This window comes from Eretmochelys imbricata, unplaced genomic scaffold (assembly GCF_965152235.1).
Source record: "Eretmochelys imbricata isolate rEreImb1 unplaced genomic scaffold, rEreImb1.hap1 Scaffold_55, whole genome shotgun sequence".
NCBI classification, from domain to species: domain Eukaryota; kingdom Metazoa; phylum Chordata; order Testudines; family Cheloniidae; genus Eretmochelys; species Eretmochelys imbricata.
Window position 1 is genome coordinate 1 of NW_027554366.1, and position 16,545 is coordinate 16,545.

The 16,545-nt window shown below is 70.8% G+C and overlaps 2 protein-coding genes across 2 annotated transcripts; both read right to left on the reverse strand.

Annotated features, from left to right (window-relative positions):
- Positions 1 to 1,213: 1,213 nt before the first annotated feature.
- On the reverse strand, positions 1,214 to 4,841 carry LOC144258882 (mannose-P-dolichol utilization defect 1 protein-like; the record flags this gene model as incomplete). Its single annotated transcript, XM_077807020.1, has 5 exons — positions 4,748 to 4,841; positions 3,292 to 3,357; positions 2,602 to 2,734; positions 1,489 to 1,574; positions 1,214 to 1,390 (listed from the first exon to the last, which is right to left on the reverse strand). Coding segments are annotated over exons 1-5 (556 nt in total), but the record flags the coding sequence as incomplete, so codon positions are not given.
- Positions 4,842 to 7,772: 2,931 nt separating this feature from the next.
- CD68 (CD68 molecule) lies at positions 7,773 to 15,370 on the reverse strand. The gene is made up of 6 exons (XM_077807018.1): positions 15,260 to 15,370; positions 13,262 to 13,848; positions 12,256 to 12,375; positions 10,609 to 10,714; positions 8,830 to 9,012; positions 7,773 to 7,965 (listed from the first exon to the last, which is right to left on the reverse strand). The coding sequence occupies exons 1-6, from the start codon at positions 15,291 to 15,293 to the stop codon at positions 7,826 to 7,828; spliced, it is 1,170 nt and encodes a 389-aa protein (XP_077663144.1). The 5' UTR covers positions 15,294 to 15,370; the 3' UTR covers positions 7,773 to 7,825.
- Positions 15,371 to 16,545: the final 1,175 nt, after the last annotated feature.

Here is a 16,545-nt window from a genome sequence, read left to right on the forward strand (position 1 = left end):
TCCCCCAGATCAGCAGCTTGGACGGATTTGCCCCCCCACCCCCACCGTGAGCCCCCTCCGCCAAGCCGCTTGTAGGCCGGGAGTAGCCAAGCCCCACGGCCACCCACCTTCAGCGGAGGTAAGGGGCTGGTTTGACACCCTCGACGGAATAAGTCCTGCTGGGGGGCAGCCCCCCCAAAACACACAGCCCCCCACCACTAGTGTGACCCCTGAGCCAAAGTCCCCTGCATGCAGGCTCAGATGGGAACCAGCGCCCTCTAGAGGGGACAGGCCCCTGCCCCATTCCCCGCCCCCCCTGACCCCGCCAGTCCCCCCTGGGGCCGAGTGGGAGCCGACACCCCCGAGCGGGGACAGGCCCCTGCCCCATTCCCCGCCCCCCTGAGCCAGCCAGTCCCCCCTGGGGCCGAGTGGGAGCCGGCGCCCCCGAGAGGGGACAGGCCCCTGCCCCATTCCCCGCCCCCCTGAGCCAGCCAGTCCCCCCTGGGGCTGGAGGGGAGCCGGCGCCCCCAAGAGGGGACAGGCCCCTGCCCCATTCCCCGCCCCCCTGAGCCAGCCAGTCCCCCCTGGCGCCGGAGGGGAGACGGCGCCCCCGAGAGGGGACAGGCCCCTGCCCCATTCCCCGCCCCCTGAGCCAGCCAGTCCCCCCTGGCGCCGGAGGGGAGACGGCGCCCCCGAGAGGGGACAGGCCCCTGCCCCATTCCCCGCCCCCCTGAGCCAGCCAGTCCCCCCTGGCGCCGGAGGGGAGCCGGCGCCCCAAGAGGGGACAGGCCCCTGCCCCATTCCCCGCCCCCCTGAGCCAGCCAGTCCCCCCTGGCGCCGGAGGGGAGACGGCGCCCCCAAGAGGGGACAGGCCCCTGCCCCATTCCCCGCCCCCCTGAGCCAGCCAGTCCCCCCTGGCGCCGGAGGGAGCCGGCGCCCCCAAGAGGGGACAGGCCCCTGCCCCATTCCCCGCCCCCCTGAGCCAGCCAGTCCCCCTGGGGCTGGAGGGGAGCCGGCGCCCCCGAGAGGGGACAGGCCCCTGCCCCATTCCCGCCCCCCTGAGCCAGCCAGTCCCCCCTGGCGCCGGAGGGGAGCCGGCGCCCCCGAGAGGGGACAGGCCCCTGCCCATTCCCCGCCCCCCCTGAGCCAGCCAGTCCCCCCTGGCGCCGGAGGGGAGCCGGCGCCCCCGAGAGGGGACAGGCCCCTGCCCCATTCCCCGCCCCCCTGCCCCAGCCAGTCCCCCCTGGGGCCGGGTGGGAGCCGGCGCCCCCGAGAGGGGGCAGGCCCCTTACCCGGCTGATGATGATGGCGGGCACATTGGTGGCTTGCAGGAGGGTGACCATGGCCTGGGGGGTGAGGGGGGAGAGCAACAGGCAGAGCAGAGCGAAATACAGCACCAGGAAGGAGATACCTGCGGGGGGGGGGGAGACAGGAGAGGGTTAACCCCCCCCACGCAGGGATCCCCCCCCTCCAACCCACACCCTGTGGGGGGGGCCGCGCCCCACTCACCCTGCGTGGTGCGTCCCCCGAAGTGCTGGGTCAGGAAGCCGATGGTGACCGTTTGGAGCATGAGGAAGAGAGCCTCGCCCCAAGCGCTGCGAGGGGGGAGAAAACAGGGGGTCCGGCCCGCCCTAAAAACCCTGCCCCCCGACCAGCCAGCCCCCTGCCCTGGGGCCGGGAGGGAGCCAGCACCCCCGAAGGGGAAAGGCCATCTGGTAGAGCACCCCCACTTAGAACCCCAGAGCCGGGGAGAGAACCCAGGAGTCCTGGCCCCCAGTCCCCCCTGCTCTAACCCACCAGCCCCCACTCCCCGAGCCGGGGAGAGAACCCAGGAGTCCTGGCTCCCAGCTCTAACCCCACCAGCCCCCACCCCGCTCCCAGAGCCGGGGACAAGACCCAGGAGTCCTGGCTCCCAGCCCCGCCGGCTCTAACCCCACCAGCCCCAACTCGCCTCCCAGAGCCGGGGAGAGAACCAGGAGTCCTGGCCCCAGTCCCCCGTGCTCTAACCCACCAGCCCCCACTCCCCGAGCCGGGGAGAGAACCCAGGAGTCCTGGCCCCCAGTCCCCCGTGCTCTAACCCACCAGCCCCCACTCCCCGAGCCGGGGAGAGAACCCAGGAATCCTGGCTCCCAGCTCCCCCCAGCTCTAACCCCACCAGCCCCCACTCCCCGAGCTGGGGAGAGAACCCAGGAGTCCTGGCCCCCAGCCCCGCCGGCTCTAACCCACCAGGCCCCGCTCCTCTCCCCGAGCCGGGGAGAGAACCCAGGAGTCCAGGCTCCTGGCCCCCACTGCTCTGACCCACCAGCCCCCACTCCCCTCCCAGAGCCGGGGAGAGAACCCAGGAGTCCTGGCCCCCAGCCCCGCCGGCTCTAACCCCACCAGCCCCCACTCCCCTCCCAGAGCCGGGGAGAGAACCCAGGAGTCCTGGCTCCCAGCCCCCCCTGCTCTAACCACCAGCCCCCACTGCCCTCCAGAGCCGGGGAGAGAACCAGGAGTCCTGGCTCCCAGCGGGGCTCTCCCACCCCAGGGCTGACCTGGCCTGACCCCGCAGGGGCCGGGATGGGCGGGGCTCACGGGGCCGGGGCTCCCCCTGGTGGCGAGGGGGGGCAGGCGCAGCCTCACCTGAAGGGGAAGCCGTTGGCCACGCTGTAGACCATGGTGCCCGTGAGGGCCAGCAGCTCCAGCAGGATTGAGTGGAAACTCAGCCCCATGGCGCTCTTCGCCCCCAGGATCTTAAACACCTGGGGCAGCTTCACTGCAGGGAGGCGGGCCGCACGTCAGGGCTGGGGGGCAGCCCCCCATCGGCACGGAACGGAGGGGCCTCTCGTCATCCTCCCCATGGGGGTCAGATGGGAGCCAGCGCCCCCTAGAGGGGACAGGGCCCTGACCTACTCCCCACCCCCCTGAGCCAGCCAGTCCCCACCCTGGGGCCGGATGGGAGCCGGTGCAGGCCCAGTGCCCCATTCCCCGCCCCACATGAGCCAGCCAGTCCCCGCCCTGGGGCCGGATGGGAGCCGGTGCAGGCCCAGTGCCCCATTCCCCGCCCCACATGAGCCAGCCAGTCCCCGCCCTGGGGCCGGATGGGAGCCGGCACAGGCCCAGTGCCCCATTCCCCGCCCCACATGAGCCAGCCAGTCCCCGCCCTGGGGCCGGATGGGAGCCGGTGCAGGCCCAGTGCCCCATTCCCTGCCCCCCATGAGCCAGCCAGTCCCCGCCCTGGGGCCGGATGGGAGCCGGCGCCCCCCAGAGGGGACAGACCCCTGCCCCATTCCCCACCCAGACAGCGGGGGATGCAAGGAGCCAGATGCGTACCCATCAGCGACCCTGCAACGATGGCGATTCCCAGCCCTTTGCTGACCAGGATCTTCAGGCAGGGAACTGGAGGAGGGAAGGAAACGGAGAGGGAGAAGGGGGGGCAGGGGGGGTCAATACAAATGGGGCAGCAGCACGTCCCGTCCTGCCCCCCAACCCCCTCACATCCTGGGTTCCCAGGGCTGGTGCTTCACTGGCCCCCGACCCTAAGGCCTCTTTGGGTGTCCTTAGCATCCTGCCCCCTTTGCCCTTCCCCAGCAGTCCCAATCGGCCCCCCCCGCTCCGGCATCTGCGGCCCCTCTGGATATCTCAGGTACCCCGACCCCAGTGACCGGGGCCCCATGCTGATCCTATTGGTCCCCGTCCCTCATTCCTCTGACTGCCCCCCACGGGCCAGTCTTCCCCCAACGTCGTGTGTTTCTCTGAGCATCCTGCTCCCCCCACCACTCCCCGGCCCTGAGCGTTATGGCCCCCCCGAGCCCTCTGGGTGTTCCTGGATCCCTGCGCGCTGGGCTCCCCCCGGCTCCCCAGCCCCACCGTGGGCCCCCAGCCCCCTACTCGCCCCCTTCCCTCTCGGCCTCGGCCCTCTGGGTGGCCTGGCTCTGCCTGGCTCCCTCCCTCTCAATTCCCCCCTTGGCCCCCATGGTAGCTCCTGCCCCGCCCCACTGACCCACTGCGCCCCACCCAACCCCCACTGCTCCCCACCCTTCCCCATTCCCCCCATTAGCCCCCGCCCCACCGTCCTTGCCCCCAGCCCCACTGACTCCCACCCAACCCCCACCGCTCCCCCTTTCCCTATTCCCCCTTACCCCTGCCCCCCTTGACTCCCACCCAACCCCCACTGCTCCTCCCACCCCCCACCGACCCCCACCGCTCCCCAGGCCCCCCACCCTTCCCCATTCCCCCATTAGCCCCCGCCCCACCGTCCTTGCCCCCAGCCCCACTGACTCCCACCCAACCCCACTGCTCCCCATTCCCCCCTTACAGCCCCCGCCCCATTCCGTCCTTGCCCCCTTACCCTGCCCCCTTGACTCCCACCCAATCCCCACTGTTTCCCCAGACCCCTGAGCCCCACCCCTCCCCTAGCCCCACCGCTCCCCCATTCCCCCTTACCCCTGCCCCCCCTTGACCCCCAACCAACCCCCACTGCCCCTCCATTGTAGTCCCCCCAGAAGTGGGGAGACGGCTGAGGCCGGGATGTGTCAACACAGGGGAGTGGGCTGACAAAGGGGGGGTCACCCCTCCCCCAGGAACCCCCCCTTCTGCGGGCACTTCCGCCCCGCACCGTCATGGCGGCGGCACGCCTCACCGGGCACTTCCGCCCCGCACCATCATGGCGGCGGCACGCCTCACCCAGCACTTCCGCCCCGCCCCGTGGAGCGCCGGAGGGCGGGCGCCTGGCGTTGCCATGGCGGCCGGCGGGTGCGGCCCCGGTGGGGGAGGGGCGGGCGCTCACCGTGCAGCAGGTTGAAGCGCAGGAACAGCTCGTCGTAGCAGCGCTCGGGGAGCAGGTGCGGGACCAGCAGCCCCTGCAGCGCCGCCGCCGCCATTTTGGGAAATGGCCGCGCGCCCACCCCGGCCCGGCCGGCGCTTCCGCCTCCATGTCGCCACGGTGCCTGCGGCGCAGGCGCGGAGGCGCCCGCGGAGCCACTCACTGCGCAGGCGCCTCCCCCCCCCAAGGCTTGTGCGCATGCGCCCGCACTCCCGCCGCAGAGTTCCCCCCTCCGCAGTACGCAGGCGCCTCTTTCGCTCTCTTCGGCGCATGCGTAGCAGAGGGAGGGAGAGAATGTGGACGCCGAGCATGCGCCGCCCTGAGTCTGACAGTGGGCGCGCATGCGCCCTGTCTCTCAACAGTCCCCCTCCTGTCCTCCTCGCGCATGCGGTCTCCCCCCTTCGTGGCCTGTCATTCTCACGCATGCGCCCTCCCCCGAACCGCCCCCATCCCTCCCCGCGCATGCGCCCTTCCTCCCAACCCCCTCCCTTTGTGCGCCCCGCGCATGCGCCCTCCCTTCCCACGCCCGGCTCCCCTTCCCGCGCATGCGCCCTAGAGCCCCTTCCCCCCCCCACACACAGAGACTCCCTGCCTTGACCAAACTTTGGCCAACCCAAGATGGCCGCCCCAGCCCCGCCATCTTGCCCGCTCCCCGCCCTGAGCCGGGGGGCCGTGGCCCTCTGCCTGCTGCACTACCTGCGGCTGCAGCGGGGCCGGCGCCTGCGGGAGGCCGCCCGCCGCCACCGGGCCGCCCGCCACCGCCGGGCCCGGGCCCGCTGGGGCCGCCGCTTCGCCCTGCTGTGGCGGGCGGGGAGCCCGGCGGCCGGGCCCGGCCCCCGCCCGGCCGCCCGCCCGCCCCTGCCCCGCCCGGCCCCGGCCCCGGCCCCGGCCCGGGAGCGGCGGCTCTGGAGCAAGGCCCGCAGCTCGGCCTTCTGGGACACGGTGCGGGCCAAGGCCTTCGGGCCCGGCGAGTGGGCCGACAACTTCCGCCTGGGGCCGGCCACCTTCGACTACCTCTGCGGGCGGCTGCGGGGGGCCATCCAGCGGCGGGACACCAACATGCGCCGGGCCATCCCCGCCGAGGTCCGCCTGGCCATGACCCTCTGGCGCCTCGGGGCCTGCACCGAGTACCGGGCCGTGGAGCAGCAGTTCGGCGTCTCCCGCTCCACCGTCTGCAAGATCCTGCGGGACGTCTGCGAGGCCGTGGTGGCCATCCTCACCCCGGCCTACGTGGCCGCCCCCGCCGGGCCCCGGGCCGCCGGCTTCCCCGCCCCGCCCCAGCTGGCCGGCGTGCTGGGGGCCCTGCACATCCCCATCCGGGCCCCCAACGAGAACGCCGCCGGGTACTTCAACCGCCGGGGTTGGCATTCGGTGGTGCTGCAGGCCGCCGTCGACGCCCGCGGCTGCTTCTGGGACGTCAACGTCGGCTGCCCCGGGAGGCAGACCGACGCCCAGGTGCTGCGGGCCTCCGAGCTCTACCAGCGCGCCCAGCGGGGGGAGCTCTTCCCCGGGGCGGCCCGGGACGTGGGAGGCGTCCAGGTGCCCGTCTACTTGCTGGGCGGCCCGTCCTACCCGCTCCTGCCCTGGCTGATGAGGCCTTACCGGGCCGGGGAGCTGACGCCGGCCCAGAGGCGTTTTAACGAGTACGCCGCCGCCGCCCGCACTGTGGTGGGGGTGGCGTTCGGGCGCCTGAGGGGTCGCTGGCGCTGCCTCCAGAAACGCAATGACACGGATGTCTCTTTCCTGCCCACCCTGATCGCCGCCTGCTCCACCCTCCACAACGTCTGCGAGATGCACGGCGACGTCTTCCAGCCCCGCTGGATGGTGGAGGAAGAGGAGGAGGAGGAGGAAGATCCCGTCGAGGACGGGGAGGGAGAGGATGGCGCCGCGGCCGAGATCCGTGAGGCACTGGCTCTGACCCTTCGGGACTGAGGGATAGAACCCAGGAGTCCTGGCTCCCAGCCCCGTCCCTGCTCTAACCCACCAGCCCCGACTCCCCTCCTAGAGCCGGGGAGAAAACCCAGGAGTCCTGCCTGCCGGCCCCCCCTGCTCCAACTCACCAGCCCCAACTCCCCTCCCAGAGCCGGGGAGAGAACCCAGGAGTCCTGGCTCCCAGCCCCGTCCCTGCTCTAACTCACCAGTTCCCACTCCCCTCCCAGAGCTGGGGATAGAACCCAGGCGTCCTGCCTCCCAGCCCCCCTGATTAATCTGCTGAATGTTTATTCCCTTCCCCCTTCCCTCCCCCCACCTGGGGCAGGTGTAGGGAGGTAGGTGAAGTGAGGGTGCCAGGCGGGAGTGTGGGTAGGGGCTGGGTGTCAGAACTGGGGTGGTGGCAGGGAGCTGGGAATTTGCAACCAGGCTGGGCAAGGGGCAGTTGAAGTCGGGGTGGGGGGTATTGAGAGGAACCGGGAACCGGATGCCTGGGTTCTCTGTAACCTCAATAAACAAAGACTTCAACCCAAAGAAGCCGTACTGTAATTGTCCGCCAACACCTGGCCCCTCTCTCTGCCCCCCTCCTGCCCCATAGCTGCTCGGTCAGCCCCAGTCTGGCTGACTCAGCTGCTCTGTCTGTCCAGCTGCCCGGCCTTCCGGATGGACAGTCGGACAGCAAGGAGGACATGCTGGCAGGGGCTGTATCTGTCTGTCCAGCCAGTCTATCCATCCAGAGGGGGCCGCATTTCAGCGCTGGGCGCGGGGTTCCCGAATAACCAGCTACCCACCCCAGAGGTGGCCGCATCTCAGCGCTGGGCGAGGGGTCCCCGTGTCACCGGCTGCCCTGCCCCAGAGGTGGCCGCATCCAGCGCCGGGCGAGCTCACTGGGATGCTGCCAGGAGCCGGGGCACGAGCAATAACTGAGACGTCCTCGTATTTACCAACAACCCCCCCCACTCCGGCCCGAATTTATTTAATCAGTAAAATAAAATACATGGAACTTGGACCTTCTTCCTCACCCACTCCCGCCCCCGAGGTAGAGGGGAGCCAACGCCCCTAGAGGGGACAGGCCCATCCCAGCTCCCGCCCCCTGGCCTGTGTCCCAGCCCCTCAGATGGTCTGGTAGCCGCCCCGGGACCGGCGCCGGCCCAGCATGTAGGCGATGACGATGATCAGGATCAGGACCAGAAGAACCACCCCGATGACGATGGGGACCACCATGCTGTGCCGATCCTCCGGGCACTGCTCGGCTGCAAGAGAGGAGGGGCAGGGCTGAGACCGCGGGGTGGGGGGCAGAGGGAGATGAGAGGGGAATGGGAGGGCTTGGCTTGGGGAAATGGGGGGGCAAGGGGAGATGCGAGGGGTATGGGGGGCCAGGGCTTGGATCGGGGGAAATGGGGGGGCAAGGGAGATGAGAAGGATATGGGGGAGCAGGGCTTGGATCGGGGAAATGGGGTAAGGGGAGATGCGAGGGGTATGGGGGAGCATGGCAGGGATGGGGGAAATGGGGGGGCAAGGGGAGATGAGAGGAGTATGGGGGAGCAGGCTTGGATCGGGGGAAATGGGGGGGCAAGGGGAGATGAGAGGGGTATGGGGGGGCAGGCTTGGATCGGGGGAAATGGGGGGGCAAGCGGAGATGAGAGAGGTATGGGGGCCAGGGCTTGGATCGGGGGAAATGGGGGGGCGAGCGGAGATGAGAGGGGTATGGGGGAGCAGGCTTGGATCGGGGGAAATGGGGGGCAAGCGGAGATGAGAGGGGTATGGGGGGGCAGGGCTCGGATCGGGGGAAATGGGGGCACTGGGAGATGAGAGGGGTATGGGGGGCAGGGCTCGGATTGGGGGAAATGGGGGCAGGGGGAGAGGAGAGGGGTATGGGGGGCAGGGCTCGGATTGGGGGAAATGGGGGGCACTGGGAGATGAGAGGGGTATGGGGGAGCAGGGCTCGGATCGGGGGAAGTGGGGGGCACTGGGAGATGAGAGGGGTGTGGGGGGCAGGGCTCGGATCGGGGGAAGTGGGGACAGGGGGAGAGGAGAGGTGGCTGGGGCGGCAGAGGGGCCGCGGGGGGCAGGCCTGGGGCCGCGGGGGGCAGGCCTGGGTCGCGGGGGGCCCGTACCGTCCCCGAAGTGGCCCCCGGGAAGGGCGAAGGCCTGGAGCCGCTCGTGCAGGGCGTCGAGGTGGAAGGCGGGGGCCAGCGCCAGGCTGCGGTTCCCGCACTGGTAGGACTTCCCCAGCCGGGCTTCGAACTCCCGCAGGCCGCTGTTCTGCGCCCCGAACTGGCTCTCTGCGGGGGCGAGAGCTCAGAGCCGGCCCCCCGAGTCACCCCGAGTCCCGAACCGGCCCCGCCAGCCCGCCCGACCCCCCCAAACCCGCCCCGAGCCCCCAGGCACCCCTGAACCCCCCAGATCAACCCCGACCCCCAAACCCGCCTCTGACCCCCCCAAAGCCGCCCCGAGCCCCCAGGCACCCCTGAACCCCCAAATCAACCCCGACCCCCAAACCCGCCTCTGACCCCCCCAAAGCCACCCCGAGCCCCAGGCACCCCTGAACCCCCAAATCAACCCGACCCCCCAAACCCGCCTCTGACCCCCCCAAAGCCACCCTGAGCCCCCAGGCACCCCTGAACCCCCAAATCAACCCCGACCCCCCAAACCCACCTCTGACCCCCAAAGCCACCCCGAGCCCCCAGGCACCCCTGAACCCCCCAAATCAACCCCGACCCCCAAACCCATCTCTGAGCCCCCCAAAGCCACCCCAAGCCCCCAGGCACCCCTGAACCCCCAAATCAACCCCGACCCCCCAAACCCGCCTCTGACCCCCCAAAGCCGCCCGAGCCCCCAGGCACCCCTGAACCCCCAAATCAACCCCGACCCCCCAAACCCGCCTCTGACCTCCCCCAAAGCCACCCTGAGCCCCCAGGCACCCCTGAACCCCCAAATCAACCCCGACCCCCCAAACCCACCTCTGACCCCCCAAAGCCGCCCCGAGCCCCAGGCACCCCTGAACTCCCAGAGTCAACCCCGACCCCCCCAAAGCCACCTCTGACCCCCCAAAGCCGCCCCGAGCCCCCAGGCACCCCTGAACCCCCCAAATCAACCCCGACCCCCCAAACACACCTCTGACCCCCCCAAAGTCACTCAAGCCCCCAGGCACCCCTGAACCCCCAAAGTCAACTCCGACCGGCCCCCAAACTCACCTCTCACCCGCCAAGTCACGCCGAACCCCCAAATCACCCACCTCACCAACCCTGGGTCCCGAACTCTCCCCGCAAGTCAACCCAACCCCCCAAAGTCACCCTGAGCCCCCAGTCACCCCTGAAACCCCAAAGTCAACCCCGACCCCCCCAAACCCACAAACTCACCTCTGACCCCACAAAGTCACCCCAGACCCCCCAAATCCGCAAAGTCACCTCAAATCCCCAAAGACACCCTGACCCCCAATCACCCTGACCCCCACGAATCCTCAGTCAACCCTGACTCCCCTGAACCTCCAAAGTCAACCCGACCCCCCCCAAACCCCCATACTCACCTCTGACCCTCCCAAAACCCCGAACCTCCAAATCCCCAAAGTCACCGCAAACCCCCAGTCACCCTGACCCCCAATCACCCTGAACCCCAAATCCCCAGTCACCCCGACCCCCCAAACCTCCAAAGTCACCCCAACCCCCCAGTCACCCCTGACCTCCCCAAACCACCAAAGTCACCCCAACCCCCCCAAGTCACCCCAAACCCTCAGTCACCCCGGACCCCCCAAATGTCACCGCAACCCCTCAAAGTCACCCCGAACCTTCAAAGTCACTCCTGACCTCCCAAAGTCACCCCGACTGCCCCGAACGCACCCCGAGCTCGCCCCAATGCCCTAAACCTTTTCCCCATCTCCCCCAACTCCCCCAAACCTCCCCCCACAACAGCCTGGACCCCAGTTCTCACGTGTGGCCCCGGGAAGTGGACGTTCAAGCTGGCTCCGACCTCGTGCAGGTAGACAGCGTTTTGGGTTGTATTCTGGGGAGACACAAGGGGCCCCCAACGTTTGGACCCCCAACATCCGCCCAGCACGGATCTGCAGCCACCTCTGGGGTGGAACACAGCAGCGGTCTACACAACCCCTGCCCCCCAGCGCCGCCCTGGGGCCAGCCCTGCCTGCCGGGGGAGAGCACCCCCTGCCTAGCCCCCCGCCCCTGCCCCGTGGCCCCCAGCGCTGCCCTGGGGCCAGCCCCGCCTGCCCGGGGAGAGCGCCCCCTGCCAAGCCCCCCACCCCGCCCCCTGCCCCACAGCACCGCCCTGGGGCCAGCCCTGCCTGCCGGGGGAGAGCACCCCCTGCCTAGCCCCCCGCCCCTGCCCCGTGCCCCCCAGCGCTGCCCTGGGGCCAGCCCCGCCTGCCCGGGGAGAGCGCCCCCTGCCAAGCCCCCCACCCCGCCCCCTGCCCCACAGCACCGCCCTGGGGCCAGCCCTGCCTGCCGGGGGAGAGCACCCCCTGCCTAGCCCCCGCCCCTGCCCCGTGCCCCCCAGCGCTGCCCTGGGGCCAGCCCCGCCTGCCCGGGGAGAGCGCCCCCTGCCAAGCCCCCCACCCCGCCCCCTGCCCCACAGCACCGCCCTGGGGCCAGCCCTGCCTGCCGGGGGAGAGCGCCCCCCGCCGAGCCCCCCGCCCCGCCCCCTGCCCCACAGCACCGCCCTGGGGCCAGCCCCGCCTGCCCGGGAGAGCGCCCCCTGCAAGCCCCCCACCCCGCCCCCTGCCCCACAGCACCGCCCTGGGGCCAGCCTTGCCTGCCGGGGGAGAGCGCCCCCCGCCCCGCCCCCTGCCCCACAGCGCCCCCTAGCGCCGCCCTGGGGCCAGCCCTGCCTGCCCAGGGAGAGCGTCCCCCGCCCCGCCCCCTGCCCATGCCCCCCAGCGCTGCCCTGGGGCCAGCCCTGCCTGCCCGGGGAGAGCGCCCCCTGCCGAGCCCCCGCCCTGCCCCCTGCCCCACAGCGCCCCCTAGCGCCGCCCTGAGGCCAGCCCTGCCTGCCCAAGGAGAGCGTCCCCCGCCCCGCCCCCTGCCCCATGCCCCCCAGCGCTGCCCTGGGGCCAGCCCTGCCTGCCACGGGAGAGCGCCCCCTGCCGAGCCCCCGCCCTGCCCGCCCCCTGCCCCACAGCACTGCCCTGGGGCCAGCCCCGCCTGCCCGGGAGAGCGCCCCCTGCCGAACCCCCGCCCCACCCCCTGCCCCACAGCACCGCCCTGGGGCCAGCCCGCCTGCCGGGGAGAGCGCCCCCTGCCGAGCCCCCCGCCCTGCCCCGTGCCCCCCAGCGCTGCCCTGGGGCCAGCCCCGCCTGCCGGGGGAGAGCGCCCCCTGCCGAGCCCCCGCCCCGCCCCCTGCCCCACAGCACCGCCCTGGGGCCAGCCCCGCCTGCCGGGGAGTGCGCCCCCTGCCAAACCACCTGCCCCACAGCGCCCCCTAGCACCGCCCTGGGGCCCGCCCTGCCTGCCCGGGGAGAGCGCCCCCTGCCGAGCCCCCCACCCCACCCCCTGCCCCACAGCGCTGCCCTGGGGCCAGCCCCCCGCCGGTACCTTCACGAAGGTGAAGTGCAGGAAGCCCTGGGCGAAGGTGATGTTCATGGTGGCTGAGTCCTGGGAGCAGGTTCCCAGCACCACGGTGTGGTTCGGCTGGACGGTAAACGCGCCCCACAGCTGGGAGGGAGAGAGAAGTCAGGTGACCTGGCGTCACCTTCATCCCTGAACCCCAAGAGTCCGAGGGAGAGAACCCAGGAGTCCGGCCTCCCAGCCACCCCTGCTCTAACCCACCGGCCCCCACTCCCCTCCCAGAGCTGGGGAGAGAACCCAGGAGTCCTGGCTCCCAGCCCCCCTGCTCTAACCCACCAGCCCCCACTCCCCTCCCAGAGCTGGGGAGAGAACCCAGGAGTCCTGGCTCCCAGCCACCCCTGCTCTAAGCCACCGGCCCCCACTCCCCTCCCAGAGCTGGGGAGAGAACCCAGGAGTCCTGGCTCCCAGCCCCCCTGCTCTAACCCACCGGCCCCCACTCCCCTCCCAGAGCCAGGGAGAGAACCCAGGAGTCCTAGGTCCTAGCCCCCCTGCTCTAGCCCCCAGCCCCCACTCCCCTCCCAGAGCCAGGGAGAGAACCCAGGAGTCCTAGGTCCTAGCCCCCCTGCTCTAGCCCCCCAGCCCCCACTCCCCTCCCAGAGCCAGGGAGAGAACCCAGGAGTCCTAGGTCCTAGCCCCCCTGCTCTAGCCCCCCAGCCCCCACTCCCCTCCCAGAGCCGGGGAGAGAACCCAGGAGTCCTAGGTCCTAGCCCCCCTGCTCTAGCCCCCCAGCCCCCACTCCCCTCCCAGAGCCGGGGAGAGAACCCAGGAGTCCTAGGTCCTAGCCCCCCTGCTCTAGCCCCCCAGCCCCCACTCCCCTCCCAGAGCCGGGGAGAGAACCCAGGAGTCCTGGCTCCCAGCCCCGCCCTGCTCTAACCACCAGGCCCCACTCCCCTCCCAGACTGGGGAGAGAACCCAGGAGTCCTGGCTCCCAGCCCCGCAGCCCTAACCACTAGCCCCTGCCCCTTCCTCTTACCCGCGCTTTGGAGCGGTTCTCGTATTGGATCCGGATCTGGAGGCCCGACTGAACCCGGAGGCAGACGTCCGACCCATTCCACACCAAGTAGTTCCCTACTGCCGCATCCGGGGGCAGCGTCGGGGCCGCCGTGGTGAGGTGGGGGGTCGTGTGCGGGGTGGTGTGGTTGGCCGGGTGGGTCGTGGTGTGGTGGGTCCCGTGGGTCGTGGTGTGGTGGGTCGGGTGGGTCGTAGTGTGGTTGGTTGGGTGGGTCGTGGTGTGGTGGGTCCCGTGGGTCGTGGTGTGGTGGGTCGGGTGGGTCGTAGTGTGGTTGGTCGGGTGGGTCGTGGTGTGGTGGGTCCCGTGGGTCGTGGTGTGATTGGTGGGGCGTGTCGTGCGGTGGGTCGTGGTGTGGTGGGTCGGGTGGGTCGTGGTGTGATTGGTGGGGCGTGTCGTGCGGTGGGTCGTGGTGGGGGTGGTTTTGGTGAAAGACGGCACGAGGGTGGCCGATGACTTATGGCGGGGGCAGCCGTCGCACGGGGCCTCGATCCTGGAGCTGGGCGTGGTTAGTTCCTGGGCCCCATCACTGGGCGGGGTGAAGATGCAGACTCGAGGGGTGAGGAAGGGGGGGACACAATTAGACCTTCAAAGTAGACACAGGGCACCAATACACCTCCCCTGGCTAGCTGCATGTCAATGGCCATCATTAGGGTCCAGAGTAAACACACACGTTGCTAACCTGGCTGCCAGGGACAGGAAATATAGAAGGCTAATTTCTCTCCTCCCACAACCTCTGCCCTCTGACTGCCCCCTGCCCCACGCCTATGTTGAGTGCAATCTTTTAATTTGCTTTCATTTTGCCACCATTAGGGCCCAGAGTGAACACCTCCCTAAATATCCAGATTCCATCCTCCATGTTCCAAAGGATGTGGGCCCCCCAATTACATCATGCCCTCAAATCCTGCCCCCTAAGTGATCCTCTCTCAGCCAACACCAGCGGCAACATGAAACGTACCATCGTTAGCCTTCAGAGTTAACACCCCAATTGAGAAGACACGTCCCCTGGGGCGGAAAGGTGGGGCCAAAGCCCCAACCCCAGCTTCCCCCGCCCCCTGCGCCCAAATCCTTCTGCCTTATTCTCCAGCCACCCAACTCAGTTTTGGTGGTTCATTTCCAATCATGCCCTCATTAGGTTTCAGAGTTAACGCGGATTAACATTCTCTTCGGATCCAAACAATGGACTTTTAGGGCAACTCCACAGATTGCAACTCTCGACAGAACCCGGTTCACCGCCACCTTGCTCCCGGGATACGAGCCAGACACAGTGGCTGGGATCGTAGCTGACCCTTTCGGAAAGCCGGGGGCGGGGGGTGCCCACTTTTCACCCCAATATTGCTGGGAAAAGGAGCAAGGTCCCTGTTTTGGGGGGGTGGAAACTGACGGGGCAACCCAACAAATTCCATTTTTCTGCACCCCAAACCGAGCAGATTCGGGCCCTGGTGGCCAAGCTGCGGCAGGCGAAAGCTCACGACATTTCCGCAGTGACCCTTGCGCAAGGGTGACCTCGGGCTCGACGCAAAACGAGAAACTAGAAATAAAACTCCCCCTTCGGCTGGGTTTGGGGGGGGGGCTGGGATCCCGGACTCCTGGGTTCTCTCCCTGGCTCTGGGAGGCGAGTGGAGACTGCTGGTTAGACCGGCGGGGCCGGGAGCCAGGACTCCTGGGTTCTCTCCCTGGCTCTGGGAGGGGAGTGGGGGCTGGTGGGTTAGAGCAGCGGGTGGGGGCTGGGAGCCAGGACTCCTGGGTTCTCTTCCCGGCCCGGGAGGGCAGTGGGGTGTGGTGGGATGGAGCAGGAGGGGCTGGGAGCCCGGACTCCTGGGTTCTCTCCCGGGCTCTGGGAGGGGAGTGGGCGCTGGTGGGTCAGAGCAGGGGGGGGCTGGGAGCCCGGACTCCTGGGTTCTCTCCCCGGCTCGGGCAGGGCAGTGGGGTGCGGTGGGTGAGAGCAGGGGCGGCGCCTACCTGCCAGGCAGAGCAGCAGGACCAGGGCCCCCATGCCGAAGACGCTGCCGGATCGTCCGTCTGTCCGTCCCGCCCGGCCCTTCCTGCGCGTCCCTGATAAACTGAAGGAAACGAAACCAGTTCCCCTGCCAAGGTCGCTCCCCCGCCCCCCACCCCGCCCGCCAGCGCGCTCGGAAACGGGCCTCGCGCACAGACAGCAGGGCCTGGAGGCGGCGATGCGGCCAGCTCTGGGGCAGGGCGGCCGGTGACCCCTCGCCCACGCTGGATGCGGCCAGCTCTGGGGCAGGGCGGCCGGTGACCCCTCGCCCACGCTGGATGCGGCCAGCTCTGGGGCAGGGCGGCCGGTGACCCCTCGCCCACGCTGGATGCGGCCAGCTCTGGGGCGGGGCGGCCGGTGACCCCTCGCCCACGCTGGATGCGGCCAGCTCTGGGGCAGGGCGGCCGGTGACCCCTCGCCCGGCGCTGGATGCGGCCACCTCTGGGGCGGGGCGGCCGGTGACCCCTCGCCCACGCTGGATGCGGCCAGCTCTGGGGCAGGGCGGCCGGTGACCCCTCGCCCACGCTGGATGCGGCCACCTCTGGGGCGGGGCGGCCGGTGACTCCTCGCCCACGCTGGATGCGGCCACCTCTGGGGCGGGGCGGCCGGTGACCCCTCACCCACGCTGGATGCGGCCAGCTCTGGGGCGGGGCGGCCGGTGACCCCTCGCCCACGCTGGATGCGGCCACCTCTGGGGCGGGGCGGCCGGTGACCCCTCACCCACGCTGGATGCGGCCAGCTCTGGGGCGGGGCGGCCGGTGACCCCTCGCCCGGCGCTGGATGCGGCCAGCTCTGGGGTGGGGCGGCCGGTGACCCCTCACCCACGCTGGATGCGGCCAGCTCTGGGGCGGGGCGGCCGGTGACCCCTCGCCCGGCGCTGGATGCGGCCGGCTCTGGGGCGGGGCGGCCGGTGACCCCTCGCCCACGCTGGATGCGGCCGGCTCTGGGACGGGGCGGCCGGTGACCCCTCGCCCACGCTGGATGCGGCCGGCTCTGGGGCGGGGCGGCCGGTGACCCCTCGCCCACGCTGGATGCGGCCGGCTCCGGGGCGGGGCGGCCGGTGACCCCTCGCCCGGCGCTGGATGCGGCCACCTCTGGGGCGGGGCGGCCGGTGACCCCTCACCCACGCTGGATGCGGCCAGCTCTGGGACGGGGCGGCCGGTGACCCCTCGCCCGGCGCTGGATGAGACCAGCTCTGGGGCGGGGCGGCCGGTGACCCCTCGCCCAGCGCTGAGATGCGGCCGGCTCT